Raw genomic sequence first — 27211 nt, 5'->3', positions numbered from 1 at the left:
TTTCCTCGGGATTAATAACGTTTTCTGATTCTGATTTACAGGAGGAAGGTTGCTCCTCTGGACTCCATCGGCAGCTTTCAAATGGCCAGTTTCCAAAACAGAAAGGTGAGTTACAAGATAACAAATACTGTGGGAAAATTGTTCATAAAGTAACTACATTAGAAGCTATACTTGGAAAAAAATGACAGTGTGTTTAGTAATGCTAATGCTACAAGATAGTTTCAATGAGCACTAATTATCTACGTCAGTTATTAAATGTTGTAATTGTCATTAGAGAATCAAGGTATTTTTCCCTTTCCATGTCTCGGATCGAAATTTCTTTTTCATCATTTGCTTAAAGAAACCTTTTTATTGGCATGGCTAGCCAAGGTTTTCACACCATTAGCTTGATAAGCTTCTGATTTATAGCACTGCTGATTCTAATTAGGTGAACAATTGAGCATTTGTGTTTCTTTTACAGGATGATCCCTGAAATCTCCTGGGAAAAATACAGGGAGTGAAGCGCAACTCCAATTCCATATTTATTCTGCATTATTTAACTCACTGCCGTACTAACCAGTGAGATGCCTGTTGACCATCTCCCTCTAGTGGTAGAATATGCAAACATGACAAACACTGCTGTGTGCAAAGATCTAATTAAATGTGACAAAATAACTGTTAGGAAAGTCTTTGTTGTATGTGTCCTTTTAATAAAAATGATTTGAAATATCACTTTTATGCTCCCAAAGACTTTTATTTTTCAAGCTACAATTAAAGAAAACAATATCAGACTGCAGAAAATATAGATTTTGCTTGGGTATTTTCTCTCTTCACTTTCACATATGTACAGTTGTCAAAGAACAGGATATGTACACAGAATTTGAAGTTGTAGAGAGAGTGCAACTGCTACTGGAGACTTACCAAGACTCTCCCACCAACAAAAGAAAAAGCACATGGTAAAAACCAAACAACATAAACCATCGCCGCAACCTCTGCGGCGCCAACTTATTTTCTGTACACTACAACTTTGTTCTCGATGTGAGACAATCTTATGTCCATTCTCTGATGTGGGGCGCATCTCTAATCCCGCTTCTCAGAAAGCTAAGAAATAAACAAATCACATGAAACAAAAACAATATTTTACAACCATTCATAAATGAGCCTCATAGCCACTTTGATAGTGAAAGGACTGCCAAACCACTCGTCTTACAGCAACGTTACGCCCTCATTTCATTTTAAACATGAGAAACTAAAAACCACACATGAAACAAAGACATCAAAAATTAACAGCTTTCAATGTATATGTTGTTCATGGTAAATGGCTATCATTGATTAACAAGCCAGACAGGGAGAAACATTAAGCGCTTAATAATGGATGTACACAGCGACATGCCAAGTACAGATTTAAACCAGCCGTAGCTTATCATATCCCAAATACTACCCATACACGCAGTGGATTGATATTTGGGAATGTATTTAAAAAAGTGCACTGCCGAGAGAATTGTCTATGTGCAATTTGAAATGCAATTGCAGATTCTATGAATTCAAAGGTTAGACTTATTCTAGAGGAGTGACATCTCTATATTTAAAGTTCAGTGATCATCACTGACAACCGAAACAAAAATGCAAACTCGATAAATCGCCAAAATACGATCAAAAATAGAATGAGCTGCCCGCCTATCATTATGACATACTTCTAAACAAATAACAGGGTTGACGTTTCCCAACTCTTACGTTTAAAATGTTCTCAATGTGTAAAACTTTGCATTGATTTGAAGTTGAAGTTATCAACCTGAAACACTTAAGGAAAATTCCACTGATTTGTCTAAATCCTCAAGAAATAATTTAAGTCGAAATGCACCTTCAGTTAATATGAGAACAAGTGTTTATGTGCACATCACAAGCACAGTATACAACAATAAAGCCAATTAATTAGTAACAAATAAATGATTCTCCACTGTCACTGTTATCTTCCGTCCAGTTCTTCACATTAGCCACAAAAAAAAAACGTAAGAAAAAAAAAAAAACAGAAACCGTGAAGGATAAATAAGAATGGTTGTGATTGTCAAGATAAATCCTACAAACTGACAATACAGTTGCCATCCAGGTTATGATTTAGGCTGTTTTGGCTGTAGGCATCGAAGAAAACACGAGTCAAGAGGAAAGCAAAAACAGGGGTGGGGTAGCTCCTCGTCCCTCCCGTCCTCTCCATGCCTACGGGTCCTTTTTGTTTCCAGACCGCCGCACGTCCCTGCACTTGTGGCAGTAAAAGATGTCCGGAACGTTGGACTTCTTGATCTTCGCACACGACAGATGCACCCAAATGCCGCACTGGTTGCACTCGATCATCGGCCGTCCTGCGAATGGCTTCCCACAGTAACAGGTGATCAAGTCCCACGAATCATCGCCTGTGTTGACGAAGAGAACAGAGGTATAGGATATCATTATGGTGGCATGTTTGGAAATAATACTCAACTGCTATTGTTTATTATATGATTACCAATACTGGAGGGATTGAGAAATATATTCAAATGAGCAGTTTGTGATTTTTCCTTGACCACAAACTGCTAAATCTTTTTAGGACCAAACACATGTGTTTTGTTAAGCTGGGATATCTCTGGCGCTCCACAAAAAAAAAAAAAAAAAAGGTATTACAACACATATTTAGCTTTTTACAAATATTGTGATTGCTGCGATTTAGATATACTAGTCCATATTGTAGATTTCAATAAAATATTATGCAGCCCTTAAAATTATAGCTGTTCAAATGTCTTCAATCAGAGTTTATTTAGGACAGAAGCCCTTTTAGAATTCATTGTTTGCTTCACATACCTGACTCCACCATAATGTCTTCGTCAGCGATCCAGGTCTCCCCCTCACTGGAGCTCATCTCTGCTTCCTGGAGGGCCTCCTCCTGCTGCAGCTTCCCCAGGCCCTGCATGCTGAGGGTGGAGCCCACGTGCTCCGTCAGCTCGTCAGTGGCTGGTCGTACCTCCGTATGCGTGTGCCGTGCCTCAGAGTCTGTCTCGCTTTGAGTCGCGGAAGTTTTGAGCTTCTTAGGCTTCGGCTGTTTAGAGTTTTTGCTGCGTTTAATGCGTGCCCTTTTCTCGCCTTCACTGCTGCCGCTATCAGCCCCCGGCATGGCAGAACCAAGCGAGAGCTTTTTCAGCTTTTTGTCCTTCTTGCGATCGGCCTTAGAACTGGCCTGGCTCTCGTACAGAGAGTCTTTAAGGCGCATCTTGTCCAGCAGAGTGCTGTCAGAGTGCATGCGGCGAATACTTTTTCCCTTGTTTGCTCGAGCTTTGCGAACAAATGTGTGGATGGTGTGGATGTCTGAGCTTCCATCTGCCCATGTGTTGCCGGTGGAGCTGCTTCCTCCACCACCTCCATCTGCTGATAACCCCGAACTGTGAGCAGAGCTGGAAGATGTTGGAGACCAGGAACTTTCCTTCGAGACAACAAGAAAGAAAGTTTTGGAATATTTTCACAATCTGTAGTAGCAGTCATTTCTATAATCAACAGTGACATTCAAAGCAGCTTACCTCTTTTGGACTGGGGATGTAACCAGCATACGCCAGGACAAAGCTGCAAAACTTATTGAAGTCCTCAACAGTCCTCTTTTTCCTCTCGGGGGGCTAAAGAAAGGAAATGCATTTGTTTAGCAAAGTAAAGACAATATAAACAAAAAGCGACTAGAAGTATAACAGAGTGCATTTAAAGAAACTATGCAAAGTACTCACCAAAGTTTCCGTTTTGCACGACAACAGTGAATCTGGTGGAAAAGAAAGGACAATGCTGTAAGTCAAAAGTGAACCATTGTTGATTCCCTTGTTATTTTTGTACAGACACAGCTTATACACAGCATTACCAAGCACCTTGTTGTCTGGGAGTATGATGGACACATGGGGACCAACGATAGCATTAGCTTGCTAACACGGCTCAATTACTTAATCAGGGTTATTAGTGATGAGCTGTTTTAGGAGCCGTGTTTGTTTCGTTACGTTCAATTGACCAACAGGGTTTAAAGATAACCGTTTGAGCGCAAAATAAGCAGAACGGTCATCGAGTGTTAACGCTTTTTGACTGAGTCTGCCAACAACTGCAACCGGTGTCACTTGACCACCATCTGAACTTTATCCTAACTCTTTATGATCCGGAGTCAGTTACCATTATTTGTTTATCGATTTATGATTACCGCTTAGACAAATGGTTGCCTTTGAAGAAGGTTGGCTTACAAAGCTCATTTTGTTGGCTGCCAGGCTTTTAAACTTGCGATTTTGTATTGTGTGGATGCTACCTGCTAACGTTAGCTGACATTTAGAGGAGAAGCTAACAACACGTTATGTTGTTTGCAGCTATGACGGCAACAGGGTTTTGATTAACGCGTGTCCCTTAATGCCCTATTTATTTACGAGATTAATATAAACTCGACATTGCTGATGGTTAATTTTGATACAAGCTAACTTGTGCTAACGTTCAGCAAGCTAATCACGCTGGCTGATTTGAAATGGAAGTGGGAGGCTTATTAGCAATGCTAGCTTGGTGTCAGCCAGGTGTAATCGATTTGAACCAATGCAAACATAATGTTTTCATTGTCTAACAATATATCTATTTCACGTTAAAGATGTCATGGTAAAGGGTGTTTTCTGTGGGCTGGTTCTGGTAACATTAGCTATCCAGCTATGAAGCTACATGGAACGGCGCGTTAACAAACTAGCAAGCTAACTTAACTGCAACACATACGTTAACATTAGGTTAGCTACAGTCTTCGTAAATTAAAATAGATCAACTTTGACCACAACTTCCATGGCATTTTGACGACAAAACACAAGTTGGTCATGAGCGAGTGGTTATTAATAAAGCATACGCAACCAGACGTAGTACTAACGGTAGACATAACTTACGCTGGGTTAGCCATCTTAATTTCCGCAAAACACGACCGATTTCAACAGCGAACCCATTAATAACGCTCGGAACAGTTTGTAATGTCGTGCCGAATATAATGTTGAAACTTACCTTGGTGCTCAGACATTATGTCAAGCATTGTCGCCTCACCAACAAGGCCCCGATCCAAGAAGCAGAAGCAGCAGGCGAGCTAGCCGGACAGTAGCGGCCGTCGCGCTGTGCCTTCCCCCGGCGTGGCTGCACCTTACCGCCGGGGAACTTCAGCAGCAGCTAGCCAAGGGCGCGGAGGACCGAGCACACTCTTCCTCAAAAACACTCTGGGTCGAAGTTGTAACAATTCCTCCCAGGGTATCCGTAACAACAGCACAAGCAAAACGCCTGTGCTTTACACTGGACGCCACACTAACGTTATTAGCCCTACAAAATACTAATTCCTCTGTTGCTTAACGTGCTGCACTTAAAGCTCCCTTTTCTTCGTCCCTACATTTATATAATCATCGGTGGAAAAATATTGCAAAAACGTAAACATTCCTTCGATCCAGGCGATTATTAGTCAATGCAGGTCTGTAGTGTGAACTTCTCAGAGCAAGTTTCTTCGCTGTAGGCACACAAAACGACTGGAGTTTTGACTTTATTCCGCACAGCCTTCTCCGTGCGCGGCAGAAACCTCTTGAGGCTGCCAGCGCAGTGTTTCCCGAGCGGCATGCTGGGTAACGTAGTTAATGTTGCGTTCATTCAACCCGTAACATGCATGGGTTGCAAAAATGAGTGAACTACATTTCCCTTATCTGAGCTAAAATAATGTAAGGGGAATCCTGGGATATGACGTTTTAAGAATGTACACCAACATGCTATCTAGCGAAACATGCTGGACTTTGTTTGGGCTGAGAAAGCTTTATTTGTAATGATATATGAGTTTCTGCGACGTTAGGAGTTCATCACTCTCAACCGATAAGTATCGTTTCTCTTGCGTTACATTCGTTCGAGTAAAAAAACAACACATTTATGTCTAAATAGGTGGTGAATCAGAGGCATGCTAACTAGCTGTAGCTACCTGGACCTTCTACATTTAATTTATATAACCAAGTACAATGCTGCCTGAATTACTGCAAGGCGTTGATACTGGAGGGCTTCTCGTAATCCAAGGTAAATGTTGTTTAGTCTGTTTTGCTTAGAGTATATATATATATAGTAGTATGTATAACTATGTAAACTGAAACCATAACATACAGTAAAGTCATGTAATTTAAACTTGCATTTTTAGATTCTGCTTCTTATTCTGGGCGACATCTACTGCAGAGCTTCATCAATGCTGCATTGAACAGGTATATTAAGAAATGCATTGTGAGTGACAGTTGGTTATGTATGTACAAACACTTGTTTCTAGGTTATATAGTTGTTGAAAACAAACAAACAAATATATATTTACACCTATCTACCTTCGCCATGTTGTTAATTTAGAGAGGAAGCTGTCCATGTTCTTGGCTTTGAGGTCAGTGAGGAAGAGCTGAAGGATGGATTGAGAGGATCACCTGTACAAAGGTAATTTGATATTATTGTTGACAGAATAACTTTGATTTTATTTAATCCTGTTAGTCCATTATTAAGCAAAGTGCAGGATTGATCATCTGTTGTCTGTCTTCATTTTTGCAAATAAAAAATGGATTCCTGACATTTTTTAGAATGAATTATTAATCAATGATCGTGAAAACCACCAATAGATAGTCAATAATCTGTTTTATTGTCATTTCAGACTCCACTTTCACAATGCTTACACAGACCCCCTTGGCTGGACCGATCACCCAGCTTTCACAGTTCACCAGTTCTGTTTGGGGGAACTTACACGTCTGGTCAAGCAAACATCTCACTCCAAACCGGCTACCTTAGTGATCGACTCTCTTTCGTGGATTTTGAGACATGTCAGCACTCCCGATGTCTGCAGGACTCTTCAGCAACTTAGAAAAGGTCTAAATCATTATCTTCCTATTGTGTGTGTCAGTGTGATGTCATTTTATTGAATGAATGAAGGTTTACATCCAGGCTGTAAAAATCGCTGGTCGTCTTTTTTCTTTCACTATACTTTTTAGAGAAATCATGGTAATTAAAACAAATTAAACTGGTTGATTTATATTATAATTAAGCACAACTATAGACCATGTCATTTTTCACCAAGGGTATTTTCCTGTGTTTTCATTAGGGGGAGCCGTGAGGTCTATTATCGGTCTGCTCCATGCAGACATGCACCAGAGGGGGACTGTGGGAAGTGTATGCCACTCGGCCACTTCAGTAATCACTGTGGAACCTGCAATGAGGGGAGACGAAGCTGTGGCCAAAATAACTAAGCGCTCAAAATCTGGGAAAGTTATTCAAGATGTAAGAATTACTATTTTTTTGTTCTTTCCCTTTTAAAAATAGTTTATTGCTCAGTTCCCTTTTGTAATGGTTTATAATTGGGGTTTTGTCCATAGGAGGAGATTTTCAGAATCAAAGATGATCTTACAGTTGTAGTGCAAAGCAAGTTCAGCAAGGGAGCCAAAAAGACCGACTCTGAAGAACAAGAGGTGCAATAAAACATAAACTTAATCCATCCACACTATATGTGGTTCAATGGAATACAGATGAGGTTTACATTTTGCTGACTGTCAAGTGCCCTTTCTGTTTTTCTATAGACGGACCCAACAGCCAACTTGACATTCAACCTTCGATTATCTGATACAGAGCGTGAGGCCAAACAGAAACTTGCACTTCCTTTTGTTTTCAGCAAAGAAAAGTGAGAACAAAATATAATAATTACATTCCACATATTTTGTTAATTTGTACAAATAACTTCAATGTTGTCCCTTTTTTTTTTTATCTTACAGGAAAACAGCTCTGCTACACTCAGGCCCAGGATCAGGACGAATTCATTATGAGCCGGATGCCAACGATGACTATGACCAAGAGGATCCTGACGATGATCTTGATGTGTAGAATTCGGCCACAAAACCCACTTAAGGCAAAAAGGATCCATGTTTCATGTTATCCCTGCTATTCAAGAAACTTTTTTGTTTACAGTATAGGACTCTTACCGCCATCTCATGGAGTTTTGAGGATATAAAATAATGTACATTGCTGCAGGAACTCTGTATTATGTTTATAAAATGGTTATATCCAAGAGTGTTTTATAATATTATTGAGCGCATTTTTTTCAAAGCACTTTTTTTTTCTTGCTGAATAAAACTATGCTTTATCCAACAGTTACAGCACTTGATTATTATTTTTTTTTACATATTGAAGGTTGTCCATGTTAGGTACAATCTCATTTCCATCTAGTCCATCATCTAACTGTCTCTTTACACAATGATCTGTTGCAGTTGTTCCCAACATTGGAGGTCGGGACAAAATAAATATTAGCTGGGTCACAAGACTATTTCCTAGATAAGGAAAACATACATTCTGTTCACCAAAACATTTTTTATTTCTCTGACTTTTCTCTAAGTTTTGCTATTATCTTTTAAAACCCAAGATATTTATTTTATCTTTTCCAAAACTTCTAAAAACCTACATTATAAATAAAATAAACTGAGGGTTGATAAAGCTGCCATCAGCCATGATTTAAAGTAATATTTGCAAAATCAATTCTTAATGATAACAGTTATTTGTCATCTGTCATTTCATTGTAAATGATGTTGACACATTTGGATTCCTTAATGGGGGACCTCAACTATAGTCAATTAATGCCAAGGTATATGTGCATAACATGATAATACATTTTCAGTGATACCATTTCCAATTTGAAAATACACCACCAAAAAATCTACATGCTCGTGTCAGAGGGGATTATTTATTAGTTTCCTAAACATTTGAAGTAATTATCTGTGTAGAATGAACTGCTAGTGAGCAAGGCCACGTGTCTTCTGACAGCTGTGTAAGCAGACCCTGCCAAATATGACATACTGTGCCTATCAAAAGTTTTCACCCACGCCTACTAAGCATTTTCATGTTTTATAGTTTTACAACTTTCAATCACAGTGACATGAGGTTTATTGACATCAATCAAGCCACTGTTAAAACATGTTACCAGAAATCATGTCATATCTTGTTAAACTGCACTACTCTCACTTAAATGGTTGAGGAAATAATACATAACAGACTCAAACTGCTGATAAAACTGCTTATTTTTCACAGACTTTCAACCCGGCTCACACTCTTGCTCGTACACGTCTGTTTATTTTCCTTCCACGTGGACGTGCTGCGCGCTACCACAGGATTCCTCGCGGAAGTGACGGCAAGGCGGCGATGGCGGCTCGCAGTCTCATTCCGGATTTCCACTGGAATACAAGCCTATTTTAACCGGACCGGTTTGACTTTGTGGAACTTTTCTAAAGCCGTCTCTTTTCGGCCGCCGCACACCGTGAAGTCGCGTTGAACCGGAGCTTGACAACGAGCCACCCCACTGCTTTTTTGGGGTATTTTTGTCCTAGGTTCAAGGTGGTCACCCTGTCGAGCTAGCGGTAGCTCGGTGGATGCTAGCTAACGTTAGTGGGTACACAGCTAGCTCCACAGCTAGCTTGTCAACGAGTTGCGTGCTCAGGTCCACACCGAAGCAGCAGTCTTCGTGCGGCAGCTCTTCTTTAGACCACGTCCACGTTTGTATTTCACAGTAACGATGCGAATGCACCCCATTTAATGCTAATTGTGCCACAAGTGTGCAGAGCGAGGTACTCACACGTTTGCTTGGCCTCATGTTAATTTGAATTGCTAGTTTGGCGGCTGTGGCTAAAAGACGGGTTTTGACTATCACTAGCAAGCAAGTTCCCTTAGTAGTTCTCCCGACAACTTCGGGAAAAGCGTGCTATCGATTGAGAATATAAGATACTGTGGGGTCTTTGCGTGCTCGTCAACATGCTGAAGACCCGGCAGTGTTTACTTGGCATCCGCACTTTTCTCGGCGTAACGTCGAGAATATGGGGCTTCATCATGTACATCCTCAGGAAGCACCTACGAACGGTGAGAAGGGGTTTGAAATATATCTAGCATTTGATTATGTTCTGTTTCTGTGACAAGTGGGCACGGTCTTGCCACGTTGCCATGGGTCTCATGTGCCTAAAGAACTATTTTCAATAGTCCAGCTGGCTCTCAGGAAGCTAGACTACCTGTGTGTCTCACCTGTGCTGTAATCGTCAGTTTCTTTTCATTCATCCATCGTGATTTTGGTCAAATTAGTTATGGTAACCCCACTGTCTGAGTAGTATCAACCTCCCACTCAATACCATCAGTGTCAATTATGTTGCTGCATAATTCAGCAGAAAGGACAAACTTTTAGGATATTGATTAGTCTCAACACATTTAATTTACAACTTAGTTCACAACAACTGCACCAAAATGCACAGCTGCAACCAAAAAAAAACTTCCACTATAAATACATCTAAAGGTTATTTTTACAATTAGTTGATTAACCATTTTTGCTATACAATGTCAAAATGTCAATACCCTAATCATTTTTCAGTTCAAATTGGAATCGCTTAACCATACCATTTGAGGAGCAGCAAGTACAAACCCGCAGGTCACCTTCAATTGCTAACAAATGCCTCTACAATAAACATGGCATTTAAGGTGACAGAAGCTGGCCGCATGTAACTAAGACACTCACACAGGTGTTGTTGAGTCGTTAATAGACATGCATATGTGCTGTAATATGAGTGGACTTCGACTCTAGCGCCATATCAAGCCGACAAAAGCTTGCAGGAGTGTCCCTGTGTGTTGTAATCGTCTTGCTGTTTGAGGTTTGTCTTCAGTTTATTGTGCGTTTAACAGGCCCTGAGAGTGAGTAGAGCAGTCCATGTTATGGCTGAAGTGAGGGGGATTATGTCAGCACAGAGAGCGTACTGTTCCCTCTCTGTTTCTCTCAGTCTCACTCATAGTTAAGCGCTGTTGTTTACAATATGTGATGAAACATAGTCATGATCCAGTGGCCACCAAAGTAGCAAGGAACATAATGAAGGTGATCGTAAAGTAAGCAGGTGATTTGATGAAAAAGACTTGCGCAAGGGAAGGGATGGATGCAAGAGTAGATAACTCCAGTTTCTAGGAACTATTATAACCCAGTTTCTAGATCTAACAATCTTCTTGTTCACTTCTTCTACCGATGCCTGAAAGTAAGGCAGGGCTCGCAGTGTTCCAGTTTGAGAAGGCCGCAATCCATGGAGTAACCTGATCCAAACATTTGGATGGATATAGGCTCTATTGGATTATCAATGTTGGCAGGTGATAATCCCATGCTTGCCACTTCGGGTCAACAGATGAAAATATGGTTGATTATTAATCTTGCATAATGGTTCGGTTTATTATCAGCTGCATGAGACTGTAACGGTGTTGAATCAGGTGTGGAATTAGTGCTGGAAAATCTTGGCTAACAACACATTAGTCCTACTTTAGGGGTTATAGTAGAATTTAAATGGTTTAGTTGATCCGTAAATCTACAGGAAATGAGAACAATTCTGATAATCATTTGTTTAAAGTTGTAAACAAGACTGCATCAACTTGTTTGGTTTTCAGATTCCCAGTTGTTGTAGCATATTTAATATCTGGGAAGCTGGAAGAAGTTTGAATCCATGAAGTCAAGCCCTGAAGCCAAATCATGAATCACAATAATCAACAGTAAAGAAATCAGGTTTGGGTTTGGAGAGCAGGATTATTTGAAATGTCAGTTGTATGCAGCCCTAGTCTGGAGGAAAGAGTCTGAGTTTGCGGGCCTAGGGTCCAGATGGAGACTCTTGTAGGTGCATAGAGTCGGGGGTGAGGTTCCCCCCCAGCTGCTGAGCACCAATAGGCTTTCCCCGAGCGGACTCTGCCAGGCAGCAGTGGGAGGGGACACCGAGGGAGGCCCTGTCCCAAGCATAGGGACCGAGGCTCGGTCAAAGTCACCCTGCGAGTCTCCTTTTCTCAGTGTGCCCCACGCTCTGCTGACACCAACCGACAGCTGGGGGGATAAAAATAGCCCTGTGAAGAAAAGTGCAGAGCCCCGGGGCAAAGAGTGGCACTGGAAAGGTTCCTCTCTGTAGTCAAAGTCGAGAGGGGGAGTCATGGGGTGGGCACGACTGAGTTCTTCCTCTGTTCTCTTGCCTAATTGCTGATGTAAAGCAAAGGGAACCGATTACAAAATAATGGATTGTTTTAAAAGTTGAACTAGAAGTTTTTAGGACCTTTCTGGTAATGTAAGCCAGCACTCTTTTATAGCTCCGCTTAGTTTGAATCGTGATGCTCTCTTTTAATCTCACTGAAGATTGCAGCAATAAACAGGACTTAAAACTACGTATTTCGCTGTCGTCTAGTCCAGTTAAATAAAGTCCAAATGAAGTGTAAGACCTGGTTAAGTTAACTCCAAGTTCAAAGGAAAAAGTCCAGAGAGAATCCAGCCCTGTTTAGGACACTGTAGGCATAGTGTGTTTCCAGTGCTAATCCTCTGCTATGCTCGTGCATACGCAGCCTGATAACAGCTCACTTCGGTTAATCCATGCAAAATTGTAGTCAACAAACTAGGAATGATGGTTTTGATGACAAATATATTAGAGTTTAAAGTAGATCACTGGCCCTTAATACTTACTCGTTTGAGTTATGCCAGTCCAGATTGAACTACTGCAGACCTGTTTCCAAAACTCTTAACACCCATCACGGTTTAATATCACACACAATGAAGTTGGAATTGAAGTCCGACACTTTGAAAAGTCTTTAATCAGTAAAAAGCACACACACAGTTGAAATCTATCCGAGATGAATGAATCTGAACATGTTGAAGTACGTTTGATATTTTGTGTGTTGTTGTAGCCGTTGTGTGTGACTGACTGTTTCCTTCTCCTTGTTCCTCTGCAGATAATCCAGTATCAGACGGTGCGATACGACACTTTGCCTCTGTCCCCTATCTCCAGAAACAGACTCAGTGAGTACATGCTATGATGTCGTCACACGCACGGCTGCACAGCTACTGTTAGACGGTCAAGACTTGTAGAAATTGTTGGCGTAGACATGGTAAATACTGCTTTTAAGATGGAGGAGTTGCTATCAAAACATATTTGCATCAGGAACTGTGAGTGCAAGTTCAACCAGTCTGTCAAGGAAGAAGTTATTCTGCAGAAAAAGTTATCATTTGTGTCATGACTGTTGTTTGAAGCTGTATTCATAAGGAGGATAAGACGGGTGTGTTTTCTTTCTCAGTTGATTCAGAAAACCTGTTTTGCTACATTGGTTTGTTCTTGTCATTTGGCTAACGTTTAGTTCATAAAGCTCGATGAGATGACATTCTTACATCGTTGAAAATGATAGCCAACCAAGTGAAAGTAGTTATTTTGCTGACGACATACATGAATCCCCTCGGGTGACATCAGCACTTTAAAGGAAATGTGAGTTGCACAGCTTTAAATGTGCATGTTTAATGAGATTAATACCTGACAATGAAACAAGAGCAGAGACTTCCAAAACCACATCAATAACTAGGGATGTCCCGATCACCTTTTTTTGCTCCCGATCCGATTCCGATCATTTGATTTTGACAATTTGCCGATACCGATTTTTCCCGATCTTTATGCAATGCATTAAGAGAAAAAAAGGAAAAAAAGCATTCAAGTTGTCCCTTAAGGTTATTTTTTTATTTAAATTGGATATTCTATCCAACATGGATATAGCTTCTTTCTTTCACAGCAGCATTGGATCAGTTCAGTTGTGCAGCATTGGATCAAAACAAAATAAAGCTTATCAGTACTCGTTAGCTTACTGCTACAATTAGACACTGCGCCCTGCCCACTCTGTTGCCAGATTTGAGAGAAATAAGCAACCAGGTCTATGAAAACAAGCCCCAAAGAAGCAACACATACATGATGTTGTGTAATTTGAAACCAAAACTAAGGCCTCAGGATGACTTTAAGACTTGAACATGGTCATTTTTGTTTTGTAACATTGAATAATAATTAAAAAAAAAAAGTATTTAAAAAAAAAAGAAAGAAAAAAAAAACCCGATCCCGATTTTTTTTCTTTTGAAAATCACTTGATCGGATCGGGACATCTCTATCAATAATAATTAATCCGTACCAAGACGTAGTACCGATTTACCCATAAAGAGGCAGCAGACGGGCCATAGTGTTCCCACCTGTAGCAAAAATTAAAAGGTTAAAAAGCAATTCTCCAAAAACCCTTTTGAGAAAAACTGAATTTTAGTGGCAGTTAAATGTCAGGATCCACCCAACATGGTGTGACGAGAAAAAAAAGTATCTTCCTCCTCTGACTCTTAACAGTGACAAGGCGATGGTGGTCTGGAAGTTTAGAGGAAATAAAAAGCGTAAAGGCGGCACTGACACTGGCAGAGCTTCCCTCCTGTCTGCAGAGAGCTCATTCAGAAGCACGCTGTTGACTCGGAGGAAGGATATGATTTCAGTTTCACTCTCCTCGCCTCTCACTCACTACCGCGACCTCAGCTGGAGACCCAGGTCCAGTTTCAAGTGGATGAGTGACTCCTTTCGCTGTAGGTGGCTGGTATTTCTGCTGGTATTGTGGGCGGAACCAAACTAACGGTGGTTCACAAGTCTTCGTGGCACATACCTCTCTCATACCGCTCACATTCAAATAATGAAAAGGCAGCTCCTGGAAGTCCTAGTCCAAAAAACAGCAGCCATTTTTATGTGGTATATATTATGTAGTTTAAGGCTTTTTCAAGTTACCTGATGGCAGTATGCCGAGTTGACTTATGGCACATTTCTGTTTGTATCGTTTTATTTTGGTGTTATAACTTATGTAACCAGAACTCCCTGAAAAGCAGTTTAAATCCTTGGTGTCTTATCTCATAAGTGAAGTAAGTTGATTTGAATTGGATGTGTAGGGCCCAACAGCTGACAGGTCATCATCTTGTGTTTAAAATAAGGACATGTTAAGAACCTGGCACTAACATGCGTCATTTGATTAGAACACATGTGAACAGCTCTAATTACAAGCCTGGATTCACCCAAGAATCATTGAGACACGATCACACACACACATTTGGAGGTGGTCTGCATTCTTTGAGCAGCGTGTCCTCCGTCACATTGAAGAACCACCTATTCGACTTAGCGGAAGTTAGCGCTCAGATGCTAGATTTGTCCACGCCTGTAGCACTGTGTATTTTTAAACATCAGTCATTTCAAAGCGTAGTCATGTCGTAGAAAGACCTCCAAGAAGGAACCTGGTGGTTCAGATCTTATCATGCTGTTGGTGATGTGTCTGTGTTGGTGCTCTGCACAGGACTGAACACCCACCAGCGTGCTATTATCCTCACTTCCTCAGCTTTTATGTTTATGTTTATAGAATGTATCCAAAAATACACATTCTTATGTGAGTTGGTGTACTTAAAGCTGTCCATTTGTGATCGCATCGAAAGGCGCATGTTAATGCTAGATTTTAGACCTAAATCCAACTAAAAGTTTGAAAAGAAGGACATTAGGTAGCCCTCTTTAATTCTCAAGAAGTCATTTCACCTTAATGTTAACCATCTCTTACACAGATGAGTATAGATTGCAACTTTACATATCATGTATGTATGCCTATTATACAGAGTCAACTATTTACATGTGAAACTATGTATTTATTTATCTTTTATATTAAAAAGTAGAGGTCTATGTAATGTCATGGGTGGGTGGTAAAACTGGGTGTGTGGCTGTGACACTTGTAAGAAATCTTCTGTGTCGCTGTGTGCGCAATGTAAAACCATTGTGTTTTTGTACATTTGACCCAAATAATATATACTGAGAATGATGATCAGCCTTTGAACCTCATACATATGAACTGTGCAGTCCTTAACTACAGAGCCTTTCCTTTCAATGCGCTCTAAAAGATATCAAAGGCTTTTCTTATTACTTCACTAAAACACTTGGCAAGTCATGGTTTCTAAATGAGGTCACATGATTACTTGCAGTATTTATCAGCAGATTTCACAGTGGCCATAATTACACTGCATGTTTCCTGTGTAACTCATTTGTGTCAGTAGCCTGGTTTCTTGTGTGCATGTAAATGTACTGAGATGAAGTTGCTCAAGTGTCTATTTTGTGTGAATAACTCAAGATGCAGTAAAGAGGAAGATTCTGGTTCTGGACCTGGACGAGACGCTGATCCACTCTCACCATGACGGGGTCCTCAGGCCTACAGTGAGACCTGGCACGCCGCCAGACTTCATCCTCAAAGTAAGAGCCTTTCAGCCACATCGGTACATGTTGGAACACATCTGCCTTCTAAACTAAACCCTGTCTGTCTTTCTCTCTCTATGCAGGTCGTCATTGACAAGCACCCAGTCAGATTCTTTGTACATAAAAGGCCACATGTTGACTTCTTTTTAGAAGTGGTGAGTGTCCCTCTGTGTTCAGTGTCACTTTAATCCTGTATTAACATGGAAGGGGAGCGCACTGGTCTTTTCCCAGGTCTTTCCCCATGTCCTCACTCACCTTTAACCCCGTCTGCCATCCCTCTCCATTGAACTGCACTCTCATATTACATATTATACAACTTTATCTGCTTTTGCAATGATCCCTCGTGCCTTGCGCAGCGCTTACTGTAACTTGTTGACTTATAATATGGTCTGCCTTCTGTGTGTACACAGGTGAGCCAGTGGTATGAGCTGGTGGTTTTCACGGCCAGTATGGAGATATATGGCTCAGCAGTGGCAGACAAGCTGGACAACAACAGGAACATCCTGAAACGCAGATACTACAGACAGGTACCGCTCTCTATACTGTATTCACACAACATGTATTAATGCTCTGGCTTCTTTGGATCCATTGGCCTATAAAGTGTCTTTATTCTCTCCATTTGTTTTTGTCTCTCTCTTTTTGCCAGCATTGTACATTGGATCTAGGTAGTTATATTAAAGACCTGTCTGTAGTACACGATGACCTGTCCAGTATTGTCATCCTGGACAACTCGCCTGGCGCTTATCGTAGCCATCCAGGTAAGACTACAAGTTATAGTTAAATGTATTCAGTATTTTCTACATTGACTCTCTGAATTCGGTGTGCAACCATCTTTAAAGGGACGTTTCAATAAGCCCACAAATTCCCTCAGTGTGCTATCTTGACAGTTAACCTCCTTAGGGAGCCCTCCCAGGAGGGCATACATGTACCAGGATGCATTGCGCTCAAGTTTCATCCAGGCTTTGGCCATCCATATCCTCTTACATGGCCAATGCAGCCCAAGTGTCTCATATACATATTTAATCAAGCATAACGACGTGTTTAAACGCCTGTTAAACTATTTTTCAGAAGAAGCCCGAGAGCTTCCTAGAGGAGCAGAATAAAATAATCAAAGTAGGCCTTTCATATGACTTTGACACTGTAACATCCATGACGGCGCTATATACAGGAATAACAGATTTTGCAGTTGCCAACACAGCTTTCTCTGTCAATATAGCACGCACTGAGGACTTAATAGGTTCAATCGATTACATTTACCTTCCACAATTTGTGTGGATCCAAAAAGAAGGTGGCAGATCTTCTCTTTTAGGTAAAAAGTCAACACGGTTTCATCCTAAACGCATCAACCTTGTGATGCCGCAGGAACAGGTCACATAATTGAGCGCTTTGTTCTAAGTACAAAGCTCGTATTGTAAATGCTGTAACAGTACATTATATCTGCAGACACTCTAAAGCTCCGTGACCTCTTTAGCATAGCAGCATAAAATCACCAGCATGTCCATCTCACTGACACAACCATTTCTTTTCCCACCCTCCAGACAATGCAATACCCATCAAGTCCTGGTTCAGCGACCCTAGTGACACAGCACTTCTTAACTTGCTGCCTATGCTGGATGCACTAAGGTAAAAGGCATAATGCATGGCATGAAAGCAAATCCATAATGCAAACACTGTCTGTATACAAATGCTCTGGTAATTCAAGTAGTGCAAGTTAATGCCTTTAGGTTGACTGCAGGTAACAATAGTATTTTTTTTTAAAAAGGTGTTGACAAATGCTTGTATAATATTGTAGTTGACAGCATGATTATTGACTATAGATTTGCATCTACATGGCACTACAGTTTCTCTCCAGCTTTTAGGCATACACCTTACCTGTCCATCATGTTGAAACATCAGTATACTCTAAAGGTTATCTTGGGGAAAGTTTTGCAATACAATGTTCCTTGCATATACATATTTGCTTTCTTTCCGATTAGGATTAGAAGATTGATAAAACTCTTATTGTAGTTTGTTTTGTTAATATCAGATGCAGTTAGACCTTGATTAGCACTCCCATCTGGCAACCTGCACTGTAGTCTGAGACGGTCATTCAGTGCAGCTCCACATATTGATTTAGTGTCTTGTAAGTTATAGCGTAACCAGCACGAGAAATCAGTTTTTAATTTTAATCATGTATGGACTTAAAAAATGAGATGCAACATTTGTATTGGTTAGCTCCAGAGGTGGTAAAAAAAAGGCTATTTTTGTACTTCAGAAAGAGCCTGTTGCAACCTGTGTCTAGTCTTTATTCCCAATAAGAAATATAAATCTTATCCAAACTAGTGCTTTAAAAATGTTTACAAAATCCTCCTCCAATGTAGAACTCTATAAATGTGTTTTTTAAAGGTTCTTTATAAATAGATAAAGCTAACAAAAAGTATTGATGTGAAGCTCTTATTTTAATCACCTCTCTCTTTTACTCCTAGGTTCACCGCTGATGTGCGCTCCGTCCTCAGCCGAAACCTCCATCAGCACCGACTCTGGTGATTGGCTGAATCCAGAGGGCGCGGGGCTTGTTGACTGGCCTCTTCCTCTCTGCCGGCCTCCGTCCTGCCCTCCGCTCCCACACAGACGGCCCAGCAGCCCCCTGTGAGCCCCTCGGGCGTGTCCTGAGGAGACGAGGGCTGGGGTGACCGCCTAACATGGGACGAACAGTACGGGATCACCATAGCCCACAAAACTACTGAGGAGGGTGGGGAGGGGCCAGCTTGTATTTTTTTTTTTTCCTTCTTCTTGATTCTTTATTTGTATTTTTTTTCAAAAGAAAAACGGAGCCTCTCTGCCTTATTGCTCCTGATACTGACTGTGCGTATGGAGGTGAGCTTGTGAGTCNCTCGGGTCGGAGGGAGGGACACCAGACGGTCCTCGGGGGTCTCGGGTCGGCAGGAGGAGGGTTCGTCAGAGACCCACGACAGGTACATGCCGTCCCTATAGGAGAGGGTGTACCTGGTATAGGTTCCGGTCGTAGTGGAGGTGTAAACCAAGGTAGAATTTGTACCTGAGTTGGTTTTTCCAGTTTATATTGCACTGACACATAAACTAAAGGTACAAACAATTTGAGAGAATATTTTTATTGTAAATTTTGATCAAAAAATAATATTTACACAAGCCAATATTTAGACCTTTGTAATTGACGATATCTAGTAAAGATTATTTACGGAGTTGAAACGACAACAGTGTAAGGTCTAGTGTTTCGTAGTTCGTTCCACCTCGTCGAGAAGGGACAAGGTGGGAGTCCAGGAGCCACACTACGTCGACAAGGGACGAGGGTGGAGTCCAGGAGTACACCCACTACGTCGACAAGGGACGAGGGTGGGAGTCCAGGAGTCACACAACGTCGACAGAGGGACGAGGTGGGAGTCAGGATCCACCACTACTCGAGAAGGGACCGAGGTGGAGTACCGGAGTCCACCTCTACATCGAGAAGGGACGAGGTGGAAGTCCAGGGGTGTCCACCACAACGTCGAGAAGGGACGAGGTGGAAACCCAGAGGTACTATAAAGTGGTCACTCGAGTTCCAAGGACAGGGACCAGCGACGAAGGTGTCGAGCTTTACGATCGGAGAGAGACGACAAAGGACGAGGATCAGGACTGAGGACGAGTATGTCGGTTTGTGACACTGGAGATTTCATGACGGTAATGTGCAGACACTTCACTCCACACTCTCCAAACCCTGTCGCCTGTGACCTGTGACGGTCATGTCCTAACTCATCAATTGATGTAACGATGGTTTCCTCGTTACCACCCTCCTGTATTTGTTTTATAGGGGGGGTGGTCCTCCGTACCTGTGACCTGTGAACTAAATACATATTATCAAGACACACTATATCAAACTATATAATAACATATATATACTATTCAAATACTAAACCATATATTCAAAATACATTACAAACACAATACTGATACTTCTACAAATACAAATACAAACAATTTTGAGTAAATCCTCACAATAAAACACTTATGAACCTGAATACTATATAACGTAAATAAGAATACGAATCGAAAACGTACTCAAAGAACAAAAAAAGATGTAAATACATTCAACTATAAGATGAAAATTTTATTTCCAAACACACATATCGCTCACATGCCACACTGACCAGGTTATTAACTCACATGCACGATACAATCCTATACAAAGATATCCAAAAAGAGAACAAAAATACACAAAACAAATTTTCTTTACAAGAACCTATGATAATATTGTGGTTATATGGAGAATCAAGTATAGTCTTACATGTCGTACCAATGTAAACATTACGATAAATCAGGTGATCGTGGGTTTGGTCTCAAATAAGAAGACGGTTATGTCCAAAGGTATAACCAATGACACAGGGTTTTGATAGGGAATATTTCTTTATTATTTATTAACACTGACACATTAATTTGACTTTCTATCAAACATGGAGACAGTTTATACAATAATCTCTTAAATATATTATCAATTATTTTATCGAATTATCAATCGACGTATTGTGAGAACACGAATAATACAAGTTGGTTCCGCGCTATGAAACAACCAGACCAACATTATTTAAACAGAAGCACATATATTATGCTACACATGATAGTCGATGATCTTCCTTTTGTCCCTCGTTAACAGTCTTAGCAAAGAGAAAGGTACCGTGGAATAAGGCCAGTAAGATACAGAACTTCAGTTACACCTCTCTCATGTAATCATGAGAAACGCTGAGGGACCAAACTGTAACCTGTACGTACGGCGCAACGTTTGATCTACAAACAGTAGAAATTTTTTTAGCAGTTACATATACTTTTCAGTTGCACAAGGTACACTTTGCAACTATTATATTCCTGATACTTGTATGCGTAGTGATCTCTGTTCTGAGTGTGACGTGCTGCGCGGTCTCAGGCCTTCACGTAGCATGGATTGCTACAGTGTAACCAAGGAGACGTGTTCATATTCTCTTATCTATTCCCTATATATTGTGTGACTACGGACATAGCACAAAATCGTCAGTAAGGTACCAACAAATAGGTATGGTCGTTACCCAGACGAGTCAAGAAGCAGAAGGCAGACTACGTTTTCAATCGTAGTCCATCTCCGACCTAGTTCAAATAGATGGATCGTTCGTGCAATCAATCGCAATGCGGATCGGAAATAGTAAACATAATACGGAATTGTACTTTCATATCGTAATTCATTGGCGTTTTACAACTTGTCATTCTATCATCAGTCTATAAAAGCCACTTGGGAAACTTCTCATGACAGTTGTGGCCACACTATAAGATTATATGTGGTAAATTCCGGGCCCCCCTCTTTACGATTGCGATGAAATGGAGCCGCTAGAAAACATGAACAGTACGATAGACGTGTAATTTGTACTTTTTCAGTCCGCGTCAAGTCTCTCCTAGGTTTCTTCCGTCCGTCCGTCGAAACGTACTGTAAAAAGACTGCAACAGTAAGCAACACCACTACCACTCCCCCCCATGCAGGTCTAGGAGTGACAAGTCGTTCTGCCCGTCATCACTGCCGGCTAACAACCCACTGCACACAACAGCACGTTTCTGGTCTCTACATCAGTCAACTGGCAAAGTGTGTTTCTTTTACACATGAAGTGTCAAAAATGCTGTCGTAAAAATAAAAAAAACGCTAACGAGTGTTCCATAGAAGAATTAACTGTTCTCTACAGTATACACCATTAAGCACCTAGTTACAGTTTGCCCCTAGCTTTCTAATAGAAATGAAGTTATGGTATTAAAAAATGCTTTATTCCCAGGGTACCTCCAGGTGGCCTATCCTCGGAAGCGGTGAGATACGTCTTCGGGTCGCGGATATCTATCTTCTCAATGCTGTCGCCTTCAGGTTTTTGGTTTTGCCAATAGCAGTGCACCAGTACGTCGCTCCTAGCAAGGGCCTTCAGTACCGTCGTTACACTTACGTTGACTTATTGTCCTCTATCTTGATGCTAAAAAACCATATAAAAATCACTTACTTCCAAAACTAAACGTTATAAAATATGTTGTTTAGATACACCATACATAATTGCAGTTAACGTACAGAAATTTTTTATTTTTATCTTAAACAGATTACAGTAATTCACTAACTTCATAGTCCTAAGTCACACTTGTGTGATCAAGAAGGTGTACAACATCCGAAATTGTCACGGAACCAATTTCTCGACAACGAAACATCATCGAACCTTAAGACAATTCTTGGTTATAACTAGAAGAATTTAACATACCAATCAGAGCTCGTCAGTGGAAAGTCAACTCGAAGTATATAAGGATCTCCACTTCGCTGATTTGCTTACGAAGACTCTAGCGTCTCCAATCTAAGGAGAGGAGGTGGTAAAACGACATCCTAACTCTAGTACCCCATAAACGCTCAATCCCAGGGCTAGCGCAGATTAACTACCTGTGTTCTACATAGATTTACTAATACTCGTCTGCAAACACGAAGTCATTTCTCCCTCGGCCACGACCTCGACGACCTCGACGACGCCCCTCAGATCTCTCCACACACTTCCTCGTGTTTACGAAGATGCCCTTTAAGTCTAACCATCAATAAAGAAAGTGGGTAAAAGAATTTTAAGTACCATCAAGTCTTAGGGTACCATCCTAACTAGCATGTGTATAACTTACCAATAGATCTCACCTGTAAGATCCACACGCTGTGAGAAATCCGAAATAGCTCCCTCTCTTCTCCACCGCTCTTACATCGCGCCCGGTGGTCCCACTTCGATTCCGTTTTCCTGACACGACCGTCGTTCCGCGAATACGCGATGCGCAGGCAATCGGTTCGCGCCCTCACACCAAACCTACTACCTACCACACTTACACCACAACAAACATCCTGTGTATAGGTAACGTTAGTAAGCCTTAGAGTTAATTCGCTAACACTATAAAAGGCGGGATAGTACGTCAAACAGACACGGAAAGGAGGCACAACAGTGACCAAACGACACGCGAGGATCAGCGGTGGTACCAAACGACACGACGGACCGCCTACGAGTTTAGCGAGGCTCTTTCCGTTCAAACCTATACCATGCCGTAAGCGCCGTGGGACGACTCGTCTTACCTCTTACACCGTAACGCTACGACCATATTTTTTTACCTGACCGGTCAGGTTCGTCTCTCGGTGGGAGGGTGGGTGCGGAATCCCGTACGATAAAATCCCATATTTAGCATGGAACAGTGGTACCCGTACATCCCCGACCGTAAATTGCTTCTGGTCGTCTGTCTGATAATTTCTGGTGATTCGCGCCCATAAAGGGGGTCGACACCAGTGAAGTCGGTCAAGGCTAATACCATGGTACTTTGTGGACGGTTAACACCGGAAAAAGTGTTTTGGCTGCTTGTGTGGAGCGTTGGAAAGATGGTTTACCCAACAGACCTCTTTCGAAGTTAGATCACTAGAAACAAGTTATTGGTTTGTACATGCTCTCCTCCCTTCCGTCTTTTTTGTCTCCAACTTGAGTCCCACGTCCAGCCTCAAATCCAATGAGGCCTGTCCAAAGAGAAGCCGGAGTGTGAAGAACATTAGGGGGGGGCAGACCTACGATACACTGAGCTTATTCACTATCTTAGGTGGCACCAGTGAGTCGAGTTGGGTCTGTTCTCTCTCCTCTCACCCCCTAACATTGACCTTACAAATAGTGATGACTACTGGACACCACGCCCCTCATGAGTATCCGTTGGTGAGAAATAAACCTTTTTACCCATGTTAACGGAAACCCCACGGGACTCTAGTTACAACACACACATAAACCAAGAAAATGGGTAGACTTATACAATAATTCCGTTGAAGAAACGAGAGTAATCACACACTGCGCATGACTTCGGTGTGACGAATACACGTTTACCCGCTAGGTCATTGTGTCTACACTATACATTAACAGCACTTATTTCAAGATACAGCCAGGTTGGAAGGTTTAAGAAGAAAACCACCAGAAAAATTTATAAAGATCAAAAATTATGCATACATTTTATACTCGATAATAATGCTACGAGGTGGTAAATTCATTTTTTTGCGCCATATAAACAAAACAAGACCAGCGGAGCCATTTTAATGTGACACATAAGTAGGAGATTTATATGACGCTTTAATACAAATAGCGCAACCTACGTTCTGGCTTGTCCCCACGCAACAACAAGACACACACTGTCTATGGAGGTTCTCCGGGTGAGCGTCTTGAAATAGTAAAACTAGCGGGCTCGTCAGACAGACAGGTTCTGTTTTTTTCCCGGAAATAGTTCGCTGACGATCCACCTCATTTCGTCATCCGAGGTGATTTATACAAGAAGGTGGTAGGCAAGCACGTAGCCGGGACACCAGTGTTGTATCTGAAGAAAGGCACTCTTCCCGCGGTGACGTAGACCCCGAAGCCGGAGGCGAGCCCCCTGGTACATATATGGATGTTTCTTAGCGTGGCTATCGTAGACTATCTACGATGGATAATCGAGGATCACACTGTTTCCAACAGGTTTTCCACAATAGGGGTATGGGCAATATGCAACCTCTATAGGAGGAATTTTCGTTGTTGCACGATATACAGAATAAAATTCCACCGATGCGATCACTAGAAACAGTCTTCGACAAGCTGTTATGAGATCGCCGGGAATCACAGGGTGTGAGCAGCAGAGGAGTACATGGACCAGTGACAAAATTTCAGTTTCCTCTTAACTTCCGCGGTTCTCCTTCCCTACTCCGCCCTTTGACAGCGGGGCTCTGGTAACACCTTCTCGCAGTAAGCTCCTCACCCAATCTGCTTCTTTCTTCCCGGTCCTTCGTACACAGACATCACGCCTCGTCTCCATGTTCCGCCCTCACAACCTCCAAGTTGGGTTGTTGTCGGTAGAGTCGGTCGTACGACGCAGCGCCGAATATTGCTTGCAGTGCTCCTGGGTCGTCGTCGAGGTCTTAGATGATGGATCCCCGAGGTGGACGGCAGGCCTCCAAAGTATATGTGTTCCTACGATAAACATTTTTCCTCACAATGCGTTCTCGCGTGTTAAACTAGTGTATCTCCGTACGTGTCCAGGCGGGTCTTGTAGTCGGTTTCCCTCAGATACGTAGAGTTTCTTCCTCTCTTGAATAGAAAGACTCCTTCCTTTACGCTGAGAGCTCTATCTTTTTTGTTATCCTTTCTTAGATTATACCTAACGCAGCCGGGGACCCTAGGACCAGGTAGCCTGCGTACACACAGCGACACCGGACACCAGAAGACCCATGACAGGTGTCACCCGGGCGTACATCGCACACCTCCCGGGAGGGATAAAAGCCAGAATGTGAGGATGATGGTACAAGGTGCACGTGAACCAGGGTACGAACAGAGACTCCAATCTCACCATCACGCCCTAACCATATAAATAAATAACGATATAACCAGACCGTGGTGCGAGCCAGTTCGAGCTACTTGCGATGACAAAAAAAATTTTACAGTACACTAATAATTTATTATTTTTTTTACTTATATGGGACCTTTCCCAAGGTCCGCCGCCGCGTTTAGTCCTCAGGAGGCTTTACTCGGCAACAGTCAAGAGAGTAAAAGGCGCCAGGGTCGGAGGGTCCAGGAGCGTCACGGTCCACCGCGAGCGTCCCTGGCCTTATAAATTTGGGCTTGTAACAACGGCTGAGCAGCCAGCGAGCGCCGGCTAGGACACACCTCCGATATCTATTGTTTAACAGCGAGGCTCTTCGAGTAGCTCCTACGCTAGATAGCTCCCCGACAGACCTCCTCCGGCATTGGCTCCTATGTGACTAAATCTCCTCTCTCCTCCTTACTCTCCTGCTCTCTCTCTCCTCTCCTCTAGAGCCTCCTCGATATGGCTCCATTGTGACTACGAAGGAGGCAAAAGTCGGTTGTCACTACAAATCTCTATCTCTCCCGCACTGCGCGTACGCGATCCGAATACTGTGTTTCGTTCGAGACGAGTTGACCTAAGGCGACAGCTACATCGATAAACAATTAATGATGTGACATAAGGACGGAAAGATTGACATATGTGACCACAAATCCTGGACGAGTATATATCATCCTCTATACTGTGTAACATGGCGGAAGGACATGATCGACTTGTGAAAATAAGACAGATAAGGAGCAAATGAGTGATTCCGTCTCGTCAATGAAGCGTACAATTTAATAATAGGCGACGTTTGGACCCTGTCCAATTCAACGAGATACGGGATAAAAAATAATTAGATAAGGTTACGTAGAGAGAGTAAAAGTCGTGCGTGATCTTACTTATGTAATGGACACTCTTGTCGAAGAGGTATGACATGATAATGCGTCTTTGAACAAGAGGACTCAATACAGCGAATCACGGTGTAAAAACGTCTATAGTAAAAACATTGTAACTACGAGACAGAGTGACACTATACCTTGATACTAAGAGAATCTTTACAAAGGTCTTCTTCTATCTAAGTTACAAATTATTAGTACTTTTGGTAATAGCACGTTATTACTGTCCGATGTTGAGAGAAGCGTCTGCAAATTTGGTGAAATAGGCTGATAAATTCGTACATAAAGACCGAACATTCACTCACTACCGGGACTTATTCATAGTCTGATAAAGTTTCCCAATGTCCTCGTGACTCTTATAGAATCCCCACCACACGGCACTTATTCTGGCTATACCTAGCGGCTACCACGCCTGCCAAGTTTCGTGCGTTTAGGTGGGGAAAATCCCAATGGTCCCCGTACTCAAGACACCCCACACTATAGACCCAAATCAAGCACCCCCTCACGAATTCAGGCCCTCAGGCCCTGCGTGCACACGTTCCATACCTCCACGGTACAGTCCTGTAGTACGACCTCCAGACACCAGGCAGGAAACCCCCCAGAACTCCCGGTGTCTCTCACTAAAGGGGCCAGAGTACTGGACCTACCTTAACTGGTGGTGTGATATAAAATGTATGCATGAGGCATTTCTTAATCTGAAACTATCATCATTATGTTTTAGTCTGGAGTGAGTCACTCAGTGTAAATCATTTGATTGATAATATTTGCACCAGTAAATTGTAAATGTTCAGTAATATACTTATCATATGTGAATAATAAGTAATAGGTACATATGTTTCTATACTTTACCTTCTGACAGAGGTCACGTCACTTCCGTTTCCTTGGAGCGGATTTATCCCT

At 41.9% G+C, this 27211-nt stretch overlaps 3 protein-coding genes across 3 annotated transcripts; 2 read left to right on the top strand and 1 right to left on the bottom strand.

Moving 5' to 3' along the window:
* Window positions 1–1948: 1948 nt before the first annotated feature.
* Window positions 1949–5566, bottom strand: phf23b (PHD finger protein 23b). The gene is made up of 5 exons (XM_010771086.1): window positions 4996–5566; window positions 3720–3751; window positions 3522–3614; window positions 2812–3427; window positions 1949–2387 (listed from the first exon to the last, which is right to left on the bottom strand). Exons 1-5 carry the CDS (start codon window positions 5021–5023, stop codon window positions 2194–2196), a joined length of 963 nt encoding a protein of 320 aa, XP_010769388.1. The 5' UTR covers window positions 5024–5566; the 3' UTR covers window positions 1949–2193.
* Window positions 5567–5733: 167 nt separating this feature from the next.
* On the top strand, window positions 5734–8124 carry elp5 (elongator acetyltransferase complex subunit 5). The gene is made up of 8 exons (XM_010771087.1): window positions 5734–6030; window positions 6149–6209; window positions 6346–6426; window positions 6638–6849; window positions 7082–7257; window positions 7353–7445; window positions 7554–7654; window positions 7746–8124. The coding sequence occupies exons 1-8, from the start codon at window positions 5976–5978 to the stop codon at window positions 7852–7854; spliced, it is 888 nt and encodes a 295-aa protein (XP_010769389.1). The 5' UTR covers window positions 5734–5975; the 3' UTR covers window positions 7855–8124.
* A 963-nt stretch (window positions 8125–9087) lies between these two features.
* On the top strand, window positions 9088–18932 carry LOC104945425 (CTD nuclear envelope phosphatase 1A). Its single transcript, XM_010771088.1, has 8 exons — window positions 9088–9873; window positions 12736–12802; window positions 15946–16064; window positions 16151–16222; window positions 16478–16594; window positions 16714–16825; window positions 17606–17690; window positions 18533–18932. The coding sequence occupies exons 1-8, from the start codon at window positions 9769–9771 to the stop codon at window positions 18591–18593; spliced, it is 738 nt and encodes a 245-aa protein (XP_010769390.1). The 5' UTR covers window positions 9088–9768; the 3' UTR covers window positions 18594–18932.
* Window positions 18933–27211: the final 8279 nt, after the last annotated feature.

Source organism: Notothenia coriiceps, unplaced genomic scaffold (genome assembly GCF_000735185.1).
Source record: "Notothenia coriiceps isolate Sejong01 unplaced genomic scaffold, NC01 NC01_scaffold00009652, whole genome shotgun sequence".
NCBI lineage: Eukaryota > Metazoa > Chordata > Actinopteri > Perciformes > Nototheniidae > Notothenia > Notothenia coriiceps.
This window is presented reverse-complemented; position numbering and strand designations above follow the sequence as displayed.